This window comes from Chroicocephalus ridibundus, chromosome 1 (assembly GCF_963924245.1).
Source record: "Chroicocephalus ridibundus chromosome 1, bChrRid1.1, whole genome shotgun sequence".
Classification (NCBI taxonomy): Eukaryota; Metazoa; Chordata; class Aves; order Charadriiformes; family Laridae; genus Chroicocephalus; species Chroicocephalus ridibundus.
In genome coordinates, this window is record NC_086284.1 from 17,136,228 (window position 1) to 17,151,136 (window position 14,909).

At 37.1% G+C, this 14,909-nt stretch overlaps 1 protein-coding gene across 2 annotated transcripts in view; it reads left to right on the plus strand.

Moving 5' to 3' along the window:
- ARHGAP42 (Rho GTPase activating protein 42) overlaps positions 1–14,909 on the plus strand; it is a 171,077-nt gene that overhangs the window by 41,037 nt on the left and 115,131 nt on the right. For both annotated transcript variants that reach the window (XR_010070381.1, XM_063329837.1), the window contains exon 2: positions 262–357. Coding sequence is in view for 1 of the 2 variants with exons in the window: in XM_063329837.1 (XP_063185907.1) it covers positions 262–357 (96 nt within the window). In the remaining variant the exon portion in view is untranslated. The remainder of the gene's footprint in view (positions 1–261; positions 358–14,909) is intronic.

Below are 14,909 nucleotides of genomic sequence, written 5' to 3' on the forward strand. Positions count from 1 at the left end.
CCCAGTTCTTCAGTTGTCAACATAATACGTATATTAATGTTTGAAATCTAGCATCAGCGTATTTCCTAGGTTTCTGGGATATCTCACGTTCTTTGATTTTGAAATGGTGATTTTTGAATGAGGTTACTCTCCAAAAAAGATACTAGAAAGAAAAATTTATAGACAGAAAAAATGTTTCATGCAGAAATGCCTGAAACCTTGCTCCAGTGAAGTTGTTGTGGAGTGATTCTGATTTTCTTTTTTTTTTTTCTTGAATTCTAGATTTATCTATGGCAGTGCAAAAATTTTCACAGTCTTTGCAAGATTTCCAGTTTGAGTGTATTGGAGATGCTGAAACTGATGATGAAATTAATATTGGTAAGTACATTATGTGCTCTGCTTGCAGTAACATTTTATATTGTTTCTTATATATTTAATATGATACCACAAATATAGTGGGAAATTCACAGTTGTTTTTTTTTAATGGAGCATGTAACAAAAATAGAAAAATTTCAATAAGTGGAAAACATGCAAGACTAAAAATACATGGCAAAAAATGGTGTCTTCGTGATATAGCTTGGTTTGTTGTAGAGGAATTCAGCATTACTTTGTCAACTGAGTCAACTGCGAATCTTCTAAATTCTGTTGCTATTTTTAATTTGCAGACAGTTTTCGTTGGGATAAGAAAAGGTATACAAGTTTCCTATGAAGTAACATAGGTCTGCAAAAAAACACTTAAGTGCCTAGTAAGACACAGGAAGGGTCTAAAACCAGGAATATGTTCTTTACAACTTCTGCATTCCTAAGTATATAGTTGTCTGAACTTTTGCCAGTTAAATTTACTAGCTGCGTAATGTTCTGCCTCTGCGCACGCCCAGAACTTGGTCATTCACAGAACTGAACAGTTTAGCTTGTCTTGAACATAAGCCTCTTTAATATCATCAAAATACTCTTCCCTTAGCAGATTAATCCCGGAAATGTTTCCAGGAAATTCAGCCATTCTTTACTGCAAGGCACTGCTGCGGTTCCAGTGATGCTTTTGGGAAGTAGCGCAGCATCTGGAGTGTTCTAGCTCCTATTGGTGAGAAATTTGGGATTATGATCCACCTTTGGAATGGCTGAATTCAGTATCATGAGTCTTACACACCACGTGGCCTCCCCCATGTCTCTTCCAAAACATCTGAGAGGAAGGAAGATGGTTGTTAAAGAGTAGTTGCTTCTAAAAATAAATGGTTTGGCAGTACAAAAGGGAACGTAGGACTTGTTAGTATTTTTTTTAAAAGATCTGTGTAATGCAGAGAGGAAACTCAGATTTAGGCTTTTGCAGGCGTATCTCTTATTATAACCTATTTTCAAATCTCATCTCCCCTCAATAATAGTTCCGTTTTCCTGAGTTACTAATTATTGGACAAAAGGTCTGACCTGCTTGCTTTCACTAGGAAGGTTTGCTTCATCCTCACCCTTCAACATTGTGATAGTTGGGAGACTGTCACCAAAGATAGCTGGTATTTGGTCACTGTCTTCCGCTAACCTTTGGCAGAGGGGCAGGAGGGGAGGTTTAATTTTACTGACACATAGAAGTGGGAGAGTGAAACCACTGAGCTGCTTCTACTCAGATGAAAATCTACATACATTCTTGAGGTGTATCAAGCTTAGAAAGAGACAGAAAAATTAATCATGTGTATGCGCTCTTTGGCATTCTACATATTACGGCATTCTACATATTATTTTGTGGCTGCTAAAGTTAACTTGTACATATTTTATGAATTTAAACTAAACCTACAGTATCTCAGTTATATGTCTTTAGATAGGTCAATAACTTTTAAAAAGACATAAGGTTTAGCATTTAAAATGAAGTGAGTGAGGACAAAGAACTTTCATTTTACTTGTAACCTGAATGTAGGAAAGAAAAGACATTTTATTGTTTGGACATTAAACAGGCGTTTAAAACTATTTAGGAAAAAAACAGAGTTCATGAAGCTTGACAGCTGATTTATTTCACTTGGAGCTTCAAAGAAGGGATTTCTAGCTTCTAAAGCACCCATTGCCTGATGGATTGTCATGTACATCAAAGAAGGTTATAAGAGTAAAAGGTAAACTGACAGGAATCAAATTCAAGTCTTACAGCGCTTGAATGATACTGTGTGCTTTTATAGGGTAAGGCTCAATTTTTGATCTCCGTAGAGCAGTGACCTAGAATTTATCCATATCTTTAACATGCCCCAACAAGCTAGATGTTTGCTTATCATCAAAGACAGCTTTGTATAGATGAATCCTGCTCTCTGTGCCTCCTTCTGCCTTCACCTCTTTTTTTTTAAGAATATCTATGACTGTGCAGGCCACTGGGAAGTTTTACTTCAGTCTGCAGCGATACTCTTGATGAGTCTTGTACAAAATCACCATATACGCAGGGGCTTCATACAGGGACTACATTCTGAAGATTTAAAAATATGTTTCTATTTCAAGTTTAGCATTGGAAATCCACCCTAATCCACCTTAGCGTTGGAAATTCACCCTCTAAATAAGGCTTCTTCTGTCAGGATTCGATTATTGCTGTTAAAAAAAAGAAGGAAAAAAAAAAAAAAGTAAAAGTAAGTTTTAACTTTTTTCAAAATGGAAATATAAGTGATTTTTTTCTTTTTCCTTTTTTTTTTTTATTTTTTACCAATGATAAGTATTTGGAACTGAGGTGATAGCTCCATGAAGTGGGTTTTTTTGAGGCTATACTAGAATTGAAGGTCTGCGGGCAGTAACTAAGCACAATTTTTTTTTTTCCTTTTTTTGCCAACCTGAGCTCTAATAACAAGATTCAATTTTATTTGAATTTCCTGTAACCTATGCCTTTTAGAGGCTCTCTTTATACAACTCATCTATTCCAATAAGCCCGTTACACAAAATACATGAGGAGTTTTAATTAAGCTCCATGACACACTCAAGTATAAACAGAATTATGATGTTGTTCTTCATATTTATTTTAATTCATCTATTATTTAATCCAGTGATTTGCTTCATTTTCCTTGTTTTCTTGTAGTTCCTATCTTTGATTTCTAATTTTTATGATTTCTTACTTTCTAATTATATATGTTTGATTCTTCCATAGAAGTGTTGTTCTTTGACAAAAGCTCTACATGTCTCTGTGGCTGTATAATGCATTTTAGGTGATGTTTCCATGTTGTTGCAGGTTACCCAGATTTATCTATGTAGCCACTTTCAGATATAACATGCCCAGTTTATGAGTCAGACATTTGTGCATGGGCTGTAAGCTCTTCCCCTGACTTTCTTGAATAAGCAGGCTGGCTTGTTCCTTAAATCATCTACAACAATTTTTTTTTAAACTGGGAACATCAAAGGATTCCTGCTACAAAAAACTTTTTCAGATATTTGCCAGCAAATTGGTTTTGGGAAACAGTGCTCCCCAGCTTTACTAACTTTTCTCATTAAAAAATAAACAACTATCAACAATTGACAGTGTTGTCTCTCCCTCTATTTTGAAATGCATGTGGCAGCATGTGACCTGCAGCACTGCGAGGGCCATAATATTTGATAGGGCCATACTAATTGCTAGTTGAACATGGATATTAGCCCCAGTTGCATGTGATTCAGCCAAGCTGTTATTTTTTTGTGCAATTAAAGAGTTATGCAGAAAGGGGCATCTTTAAAGCAAAAGGCCTTGAGGCCCCACCTCGAGCACTGTGTCCAGTTTTGGGCCCCTCACCACAAAAAAGACCCTGAGGTGCTGGAGCGGGTCCAGAGAAAGGCAACGAAGCTGGTGAGGGGTCTGGAGAACAAGTCTTAAGAGGAGGGTCTGAGGGAGCTGGGGTTGTTCAGCCTGGAGAAAAGGAGGCTGAGGGGAGACCTTCTCGCTCTCTACAGCTACCTGAAAGGAGGGGGTAGAGAGGTAGGGGTCTGTCTCTTCTCCCAAGTAACAGGCGATAGGACAGGAGGAAATGGCCTCAAGTTGCACCAGGGAAGGTTTAGACTGGATATTAGGAAAAATTTTTACCCTGAAAGGGTTATCAAGCATTGGAACAGGCTGCCCAGGGAAGTGGTTGAGTCATCATCCCTGGAGGTATTTAAAAGACGGGTAGACACAGTGCTTAGAGATATGGTTTAGTGACGGTTTTTGTCAAGAGTTAGGCTGATGGTTGGACTAGATGATCTGAAAACTCCCTTCCAACCTAGGTAATTCTATGATTCTATAACTAACACAATGAATCACAGTGAATTATTAATACTAAAAAGGCATAGTAGCGAAGGTTTGATGTAATTTACCCTTACTCTAAGGAGAGGGTGTGGCTTCCCCCATCTTAACTGACAACTGTGCTTTCCTCATTCTGAAACAGCCAAAACGTGACAACACTTCGCCATTCACTTTTAGATATATCACCCTTTGCACTCTCAGCCCCCTTTGCAATTAATATTTTGCACAAAGATTGAATAGTTTGACAGTGAATGAATGTAAAGGAGGTCAGTCATTGTCATGCCCAGTGAGAGTTTTGTGCAAAATAAATACATTATTTTTACATATTTCAAACCTCTTACGTCGTTGTAAGAGATGGGGGATAACATAGAATATTACACGATGGGATAGGTGCAAAAACTATTTTTTTTTTAATGAACAAGTGTATTTTTCCTCAGTATACGCTGTGCAGGCAAAAATTTTGAATTAAGATGGTTTTTCCAGCTCCTCCTTTCCTCGTATTATCCAGTTTGTGCCACCTGATTCCTTCCCCAGGAATCTCCCTGGTTTTATCCTCTTTTCTTCTGTTTGTGTTACCTGGATCGTGGCTGATACAGATGAAAATAATAAATATTATTATTTAACTCAGTGGAATTCTGTCTTGTTTCTTTAACAAGTTCTTGCCGATTTTGTATTATGGCTAATTATAAATCAGTGAGATTTAATGTCAGCAGTGTAAGACCATGCTTTTCAGAATTAAAAGAAACCAAGACAAATAAATACATTCTGATATTCTGGCATTCTGCTTTAGTATCTGGTTTTCATTAGTGTGTGATGTTTAGGAAAAAGCACTGAAAGGCATGTGTATTTCTGTCGCTGCTGGGTTTGAATTTTTATTCCCTGAAGAGAATTATATTATGGCAGATGTTTCAGGTAGCATCAGATGCTTGATTTAGGGTTATGATGATCTATAAAATCATTATTAATTGAGTCACAAGGAATAGGTCAGAAGTTCTAAAATGTGGTATCTTTTCCTTGTGGGAACTGAATTCTCCTCTTGTTGCTAGAACTTGTGGCTCATGTGATCTTTGCTGACTCACACCTCAAGTCATTATTAAAATTGCTAGCAACTAACCATCTACACAACTGTTAACTCGTACCAGGCAATTCTGTTGTATACAGCAGTTAGTTTCAAGTTTAGTTAGTTTCAACTTTGAAAAATCAACTAAAATGTACTGTGGAGAAAGAACTTCAAAAAAAAAAACAAACCCAAACACAAAACTTTAACAGTAGTTGTTTGTTACAGTCCACTATTATGTTCTTAAGACTCTCTTGTTTGAGTTGATTAACGATGCCAGAAGCTCAGTTCTCTTTTTTGGCTTGTACTGGGCATCCACATGTGCAATGCTTTTGAGTTAACAGCTGCTCTGGCCTCTTGGAGAGCCTGTTAGAGGACAAGCATCCTGTCATTCAAAGCAGCAAATAGATATATTTTGGGAAATTTGTGTATAAAACTACACAAATAAGAGAAAAGATCAGAAAGTTTCCTTCCCCCCATCTCTTACAACAATGTAAAACCTTAATTGGCATGAAAAGGTGCCAGATTCCATTTATTTAATGGTACAAACTGTGCATACAATGCTGTATTAAAATGGGGGGGGGGAAAAGAAAAAAGGTAATTTATGGGAGCTCTATGCCTGCCTAAAGTGTGTGGAGGCAAATCCTGACAAATCAGTCCTTGGACATTGCAGTCTCCAAGCTAGGAGACTCTCTTTTGGAGCCACTCAGAGGCTAATCAGGAACCTTAGGAATCACAATTTCAATCCACTGTATCTCTGTTGTTTGTGGTGTGCAATGGCTTCTTGAATTTGCCTGGCTGTTTCAGAATTACTTATTAAATGCCATTGAGCCACCTACGGTCTGAATCACTTGGATATCTTACAGGTCATCTCTTCAATCACTTGAGGTTAGCTTTGGTGTTCGAAGAAAGTTCTTTTTAGGATTAATGTTATACCTACTTTGCATTGAATTCCCATTCGTAACCAGGTTTCTGAATGGAATTACCAAATACCAAATAAGTCTAAAATTAATTCCAGCTGCTTAGGTCTACTATTGCCTTATCCAAACCAAGGAACAAGGAGGATCTTGCCACCACCTTGAAGGCAGAGTTCAAGGGGTGGATATTTTCACCATAGGCATCATCCCAATAACTTTATTACTGCTTGAGTTTGTTGACCTTGTGGAACATATTAGAGACAAGTGTATTTACAAAAGGTGGTTTTTTTAGATGGGTGGAGAAGGGTTGAGTCTGGAATTAGCATAGAAAGCTATTTGTGACTGAGGGTGAATTTGCATAGGAAGATTGTATGCTGTTTTTCCACAGTAATTACCTGCCTAGATTTGCCAGCTCTTTTTCCTCCAGTTGGAGGAATGAATTTTAAGATTAACTTTTTAGGTGACCTTCAAAGCAACTTTGCATAAGCTACTTGTAAGATCTGAATCACAGGACAGAGTTCTTTGCTACTCCTATCAGACTATTTTTATCTACAAAAGTTAAACAGTAACAAATTATGGGAGGAATTCAGCACAATCAGGGTGTGAAATGCTGAAGTATTTGTTTAAAATCTATTAAATTTGTTCCTACCATTATCTTTTTTTATCCCTGTTGCTTATTTAAACAAATGCCACCTGTTTCCGGAATGCTATTGTTTCTTGATTCCAAGAAATGAGTGATTTTTATGCTAGTGTTAGGATCCCATAGAGGCTTCAAAACAGCATCTGCATCAGAAAGAGAAGGTTTCAAACATTCTGTTGGTCCAGTGCAGAGCTCTTGTCCTTGCTGTGGAAGGTCAAATGAGGCTGACAAAATGGGAAATAAAATAATGTTGCAGTGGCCATTATCTGTGCAGGAGGAAAAAGTAAAATAAGATCAACAGCACAGGCCTTGTTTTTTTCTTCTTCTCCAAGGTACATATCAGAAGGTTGTTAGGAGAATCTGCATGCTCCATTCCCTGTTACCCTAAGATGCATATTCAAATGAAGAAAATTAGATTGGAGTGGCAGGTGCAGTTACTGATCTTCCTGTTTGTCCTACCCTCCTGTGACAAGGGTAGCTGGATGTGAGGTAGGGGTTCTCTTGAGTGACTGCGGTTTACACCCTGGTGTGCTAAAGGAGTCTAAAATATGTGCTAGGATTTTTAATATCTTGGACTGCAAACTGTGGTATCTCAGACTGCCACTTGCCTTGGAGCTCATGCTGTTTACAGAAAGAAGTTGAGGCAGGCGATGGACAGCAGTAGCTTTGGTTGTCCTGCTGCATTCTGCTAAGGAGATTTAATGAGTCAACTTTTGATCTGAACAGCTGAGTAGACAAGTAGACAAGCCTATGCCACTCAGGGATCAAGATGAAGTCTCTGTTGTGTCCATCGTTACGTTTGATCTTCTGGACTCTTGTAGGTGCATTCTACTTTCTTGCCCTCATTCCATGCCTTCAACATACCTCTTCTCCCTTCCTTCATCACTTAGCTTTGTTGTTTCTAGAGTTGGGCATCCCAGTGGAAGTATGAATGCCTGTGGGGAAGTAGTCTGAGGACTAGAGAATTACCTTTCAGAGTTGGTTTGAAAATAACCAGTATGTACTGCTGCTGCATATAATACACCTGTAGTAAACAGGCATAAAACTTCAGAGTTGTCAAGTTAGTATATCTCTTGAGCAATAGGCACTAGTTTTCATACAAAGGTAGTGGTTTGATTACCTTAACTTTGAGATACTCATCTTCAGGTCTGAGCAAATAAGGTGAAGGATTTATACTTTCTGAAATAAAAATCCTTAGTAGAGTTTAGAGTTTTAAGCACAGGAAGTCCTTGATCCCTTTTGTAGGCCTAAATTCAACAAAGCAATTATGGCAAACCTAACATTTGTTGAAGTATTTGGTGATATTTTTCCTAATTAAAATGTTTCACCATTCGAGTAATAAATGCACTAAACTTTACAAATCGGAAAAAAAGTATTAATGATTCTTAGCTGCATTGTGAATATATTGCTTTTCCATTTAGTTCCCCTCTTTCAGCACCCACAAAGAGCCACACACAAATAAAGTTTGTACAGCTGGAAAGGCAGAATTATCAGGTTTTTTCCTTTCATTTAAAGTATGGATGTGCCCCTGAAGAATTGGGCCTCTGGCATGTAGTCATAATTATTTCTATCTCCTTTGTTTATGAAATGCTAGGATTGAATATTACTTTAGCAGCTTAATATGTTGTATGTTGCCCAGTGGTTATTTCCCACATTGTCTTGTTATTCAGCTGTTAAAAAAATTTGAGTACGAAGTAGCAATTGTATTTATAGTCAATTTATAGTGGGATTGGCGGGGGAGACACAAAGGAAGGCAAGAGAGGATTGAAAAAATTTCTGATTTAACCAGAATGTACCTTTGGTCTTATCTATTTCTGAATATTCCATAGTTTTTAAAGCTGTTCTTCCTCTGACAGCCTGTGGATATCAGTCAACTCAGGAGAAGTCAGATCTTTGCAAGTGAAAAATTAATGGTTAATTTAGTTAAGGTAAGGATTAATTGGATTAAATGGACTTTTACAGTATAGGAAGTTATGCTGTTAGTTTCACTGGGGGCCAATCCAAGCTGCTAGGGTTTCAAAGTAGGTCTCCGGAAGCACTTTAAGATCACTTCATACCTGTTGAACAGAAGATAACGTATTGTTCCTCACACCCCACTAGAGCTATGCAGCTACAGAGCTCAGCCCCAGGACTGCCACGCATGTGGCTCTATCAGGTGGAAACAGAAACTGTTTTCTTTTTGGCAAAGATGATTTTAAACCATATTTTGTAGTGGCATAGAGATGCAGTATTTCTTAGTGACTGCTTCTCTAAAACCATTATCTTATTATTCTGTGAGAACGCAGTGAAAATAGATTTGTTGTGGCTAGTCCCAAAAGCCTCCACTCCTTCACAGAAGTGTACAAGGAAGCGGAAAGAAAAAAAAAAAAAGTGATTTATTAATTTGTGGAAGGGTTTTGATATAGTGCTCTGTGAGAGCAAGTGACTGCCTGGGACAATGTGGGAGATCCAGTCATTCCCATGTTCGTAACAAAATGGAAGAAATTGCTTAGATGATTTAAAATGTTTCTGCAGTTTCTTCAGGATGCCACATTTTGGGAGAGGTGCTATAGGCTAAAAGAGTCTTGATTGGGCTTTTTCTACCACAGCTCTTCTAGTGTTGTATTGTTGTGTTGAAGAATTCATGCTGCAGAAGACAGATATATTTCCAAATGGAATGATATATTTTCAAAATATTTGCTGCTTTTATAATCAGAGTAGAACACTAACACAGGGTAGATGTATTGCAGCTGTTTTTTTAATGAAGTGTGATGGTGGTATTTGAGTAATTGTTTGGTGTGAGGTTGTTTTTGTTTTTGCTAACATACTGTGGGATAGACATTATAAACTTTAAAAGTCTTTTAGGACTCTAGGAAACGTTTTACCCTTGTTTTATCCATCTATAATTTTCTACTTGTATTTGCTTTGTGAGGTTCTGTATGAGTAGGACATGGCAATTTACTGATATTAAGTCAAGTAATTGGATTTATTTAAATTGGGTAACGTTGCATGTCTTAAGGTTATCTCTTCAAGTATTGTGTTTGACAAGTGCTGACAGTGGATGTGGAAATTCTAGATAACCTGACTTTCCTGCAAGTCTTCTTAGTTTGTATATAAACATGTATAGCTTTTTTTTGTGGACTTTGTTGAAATGGAGTGGAGTGGAAAGTGTAAATATCTTGGTTCAAATAATTGTTTGAACTTTTGAACAAGGCTTATATTTGTTTTTTTTTTTAACATTGTGACACAACAACTACTTATTATAGCAAAGAATGCTTGAGTACGATACTGTTTATGACTGGAGTTAGGTAGTTACGCTGACAAAGGTTTGTTTCAATAAAATTCTGTAACGGGGAAAGGATTTTTACATCTAATGGTGGCCCAACATTTTATGCTTTACATATGTTTTGGAAAAAACCCTTCGTAAAATACCTTGCTATATTTGCTCATTAAGTTTTGCAGGATGAAAATACTTTTGAGTTAAAATTCCAGTTGCCTAATAGGGTATGTACATGTTATACTGTACTGGCAAACACATCTCGCAAAGCTTTGGGCTTTGATTAAGCTTAGATCTTGATTTGTTGCCTTATATGGTTCACGAATTAGTCTGCGCTTTGAGGCACACGTGTATCGTGCTCAGACAGGAGGTTCCATTGTTACTGGGGAACTTGCTGGCCTCTTCTGCTGGTTTGTCTTGCCTTTATAGTGTGACAACACCCAGAAGACCGGTCAGGGGAGATGCTTGTGCATGGTATACGGTCAGCAATGGAAGGGCATTTCAACATCTGTTCCCTAAAAAACATGTGGGGATTGAATGCCATAAACCAGGGGAGGTCAAGTGGGGAGACTATCACTGAATCTGTGATAGTTTCACTTTGGTTTTGTCTTCATGAGGAATTTGGACCACTTGTTACCTTAGCCATCTCTCTGCAAAGAGCCAATATGCTCCAAATTATGATGTAGAGGACAAAATACCACCACATTTACTGTGAGTTTACAGCGTTTAAACTCAACTGAAATAGAGAAAAGCCTTGGGTTTTGTTTATTTAACTTTAGTTACATGGCTTTCAGTAGCTGTGCTCTGATAAAGTTATCTGCTTACCAGTACATAGCAGGAGATGTGATCATACTTAGAGAATAATATGTAGTCCTTGAAGCATAAATTTGGGCATAAAAGTCTTAATTTTGTCATTTTTCTTCTTTCTTCATTTGTGTAATTTCTTTGCAGAAGTGTTAAACTGGGTGTTTTTCATCTCTGTGTCTCTTTGTCTCTTATCATGTTTTTCCTTCCTGATGTATAATGGGTCTGTTTGGAAAATTTGGATTTATTTCTGTAAGGTAGCACACTTATTTTCAAGAATTGATAAAATTTGGCAAAATACCTTTCCTCACAGTTCAAGGTGAGAATTGCCAAAGGAAACAAAATTACCACTGTAGGTTGTGCTCTGTGGGAGGATCTAACTCTTACAGCAATAGTTACTATTTATTTTTCTTATGGGCATGTCTATGTTGAGTCAGGTTAAACCGTCCTTGAAATAGAATGTAATTTTTTTCTCTTTTTTTCTTTTTCTTTTATTTTTTTGGTTAATCAGAATTGAAAGTTTGAAGTCTGGATTAGGTAGAAATTGCTTCAAAATCTGAAAGATCGTGGTACTAATTCATAAAAAAACCACTGGATTAAGCCCTTGCAGAGTTTATTTACCAGATAAATTATTGAGCCGATAGTAAGAATGTTCATTTATGGAGTCTGAAATTGCTTCACTTTACTCTAAGTATGTCTTGATTCTGTCACAGGAGCAGTACAGACCAGACAGAGTTGCCTCTACCTTTGTGTACCTTTCTGTGATGGAATTCTTCAAGGAAATTTGTGGTTATTTGGGCTGTGAATTTAAACCACTGTCTGCTGGCAGAATTTTCTGTCAATTTGAGAGTGTCTGTTGGGGTATTTCCATGTAATTTTAAAATTTGTACACTTGAATTTTGCTTCCGCCTGTGTCTTTTACTGTCAGACGTATATTTCATTGTATAGCAAGGTACAAATAGCCTTTTTCTCCTGTTCTTTTGGAGGTTGTGGTAAATGTAAACACAGACTAAAGGAATGCATGAGGTCTTTATTACAGATCCATAAAATCTGATACCCAGGTTAGGGAAGTAAGAGAAACCAAACGGAGGATAAGGCAGCTCATCCAATATTCATTTCCCAAATTTGAACGAGACTGAATGCCAGTCAGCATTGGTTATGAAATATTTATAAATTGCACAAATGATTCTTTATTTCAGTTTGCAGACGAAGGTGGTGATCCTGCAGCTTGTTCCCTTTGGGCTAAACTGTAATTCCATTTAAAGCTGTAGATAATTGTACACTTTTAATGTATTATAGGCTAAATTCAGTAGAAAAAAAGGAAGAAAAAGAATTGCTAACAAATCAATCCAGATTGTGACAGTGGTAAAGGAAATCTGTGTTGTGTAAGATAAGGTTATATTAAATTCATAGCCAGCTTATTGAAAGATAAAGAAAATGGGAAGCTTTGGGAGCCTTATTTCAAGACAGTCCTCCTTTGGATTTACATTTTGGCATGTTGAAAACTTGCCACAGTGGTGACATTTTGAGGCATCCAGTTTAGTTACCTTCAGATATACACTATGGATCCTGCGTGGCTTTTATGACATCCACCGTTCTTGTTAGGTAGAAAGTGCTGAGAAAGCAGATTATTATCTCTCTATTTCAGATACTTGTGGTGGCCTGTCAGTGTTAATCTGAAATTTGTGATTTTTCTGTCTGATCAGGAAACCATCTGTTGCTCCTCTTGTCCTACTTTTTTTTTTTTTTTTTCTTCTCTGTCTGGTGTACTTTTTCAATATGGCTTCAAGTCACAGAAGGCAGGATGGAAATTTTATTTGATGTTGTGGCTTTTTGAAAAACTGCTTGAAATAGCATTTGTGGCTGCAACTAATGCTAGTCATTAAAAGCTCTGGAAATACATCTGTGAATTAGTAACTATTTTAATAATATTTACTTTCATTTTAGAATTGGAAAAGAAAGTCTCTTTTCCCAGCCCTCCCAGCACTCATGGATCTTACATTTATTCTGCTTTGTCACTGAAGTCTAGTAAGCAAGTGTTAATCCTTAGGAAATTTCCTTATGGGTCCACGTTGAATTCTGATTCGGTAATGTATTACTGGGGAAAACTCCCTTGGAGGTGTTAGTTGAAGTTCACGCTCAAGCACAAATTCAGAGCCTGCTATAGCACGTCTGTGCTAGACATGACGAGTTCTGGAGAGAGGATGCACTTGACTGACCTTTCTGCCGAAGTGACGGGAGCAATGTACAGCACAGTCCTAGCATTTCCCCAGTCAGATCTGGAGGAAAGAAGGAAATCTTTGACAGGCTTGAACATTTTTGCCTCTTATACCGCAGGCTGTCGTAAGAATAAATGACATATTTCTGTACATATATTTTTTCCATGCTGGCATTCATATAGCTGAAGATAATGGTGATACCTGTTTAGTATACCATGAAATGTTGTTTAGTGTACTTCAGAGTGTTTAAAAATTCCCTACGCATTGTTTAAGACTGTATGTCTAAGTTAAACCAACATCCCATTTCCCAGAAAAGAATGTTTATTTTTATTCTGTCTTCCACAGTAACTTTCCATTCTATCTCACCTTGAACGTTACCTTCCAAACTTGGCTTTATGTCTTTGAATTCAGTATTGGCCATGTAAAACTACTTCTAGGTTTCAAACATGTTGCTTTCTTTTTCTCATTAAATATAGCTGGCATATTACACGCACATTGTGTGTAGCACTTAGCAATGCATTGCATTGAGTCTGAGAGAGAGATAACTGGTGGAACCATGACTGCCCTCCCGGAGACAGAAACAGGAACCGCCACCAGAAAAAAGCAAAGATCAGGGGGTAATAGTTTTACACTAAAAGAGGGAAGATTTAGACTAGATCTGAGGCAGAAATTTTTTTACAATGAGGGTGGTGAAACACTGGCACGGGTTGCCCATATTGGTGGTAGATGCCCCATCCCTGGAAACATTCAGGGTCAGTTTGGACAGGGCTTTGAGCAGCCTGATCTAGTTGAAGACATTGGACATTGGGGTTGGACAAGACGACCTTTAAAGGTCCCTTCCAACCCAAACTGTTCTATGATTCTGTGGTTGCTAACACTATTAAGCTGATTATTGATACAACAATTCAATAATGTCCATAGCATGTTGTTTTAAAGTGGTATGTTCTCTACGCAAGTATGTAACAAAAACTTCATTAAGTTTATTAAATACATTTTTTTTTCCTATGAACCACGGGGTGGATTTTAATGCAGTAAAACAGAATTCTAGTTAATAAATGAGGTGTATCTTTAATAATGCGTTTTACAGATTCAGATAAATAATTTTTTATCCTTTTACGTTTCTTCCTCATTCACTTAGTCCGACACTAAGCTTTAGTTCTGTTTTGATTATGCAAGTGTGGGTGTTTGTGGAGCTGTATCGTATGTTTGAAATGATAAGGATAAAAACCCAAATGAAGCACATGCATCTTCTCGAACACTGTACTGTTAGTTTGCTTCCTTATGATGCAATGTAATTAAAGGACTTTTCATTTAAAAATAAAGAGGGTTGGTAGTTTTGTTTTGGTTTGGTTTTTTTGTTTGTTTTTTCTTTTTTTTTATATAAAGCAATGGGAGCTATTTCTCCCGAACAAGGGAAATTTTGCAGCAAATTATTGCTGGGTTGGGAACACTCCAGAGAAAACAGCTGGCGACCTGTTTTAATTGTGATGAATAACACCACAAGTGTACAGTTGGGTACATATACAATTGTTTTTACTTGTTGGGCGTTACGTTTCACAGGCATCATTTTCATCATGATGCCAAGTGTCCTTACAAGGATCTTACAAGTCCTTTGAATAGCCCTTAAATAAAGCGCAGACTGTAAAACTATTTGGATTTTGTAAGCTAGTTATTTGCTAATGACTTAGAATAAAGTATTAAGGCAGAACTTTATTTTGTTTAAAATGGCCCACCAATAACAACAATGCTTTTTGAAAGTAATTAAAAATACCTTTGTATTTAATATAAGTTAGGTTACATATTGTACTTCATATTATTGGTATGTTTTTAGAATTT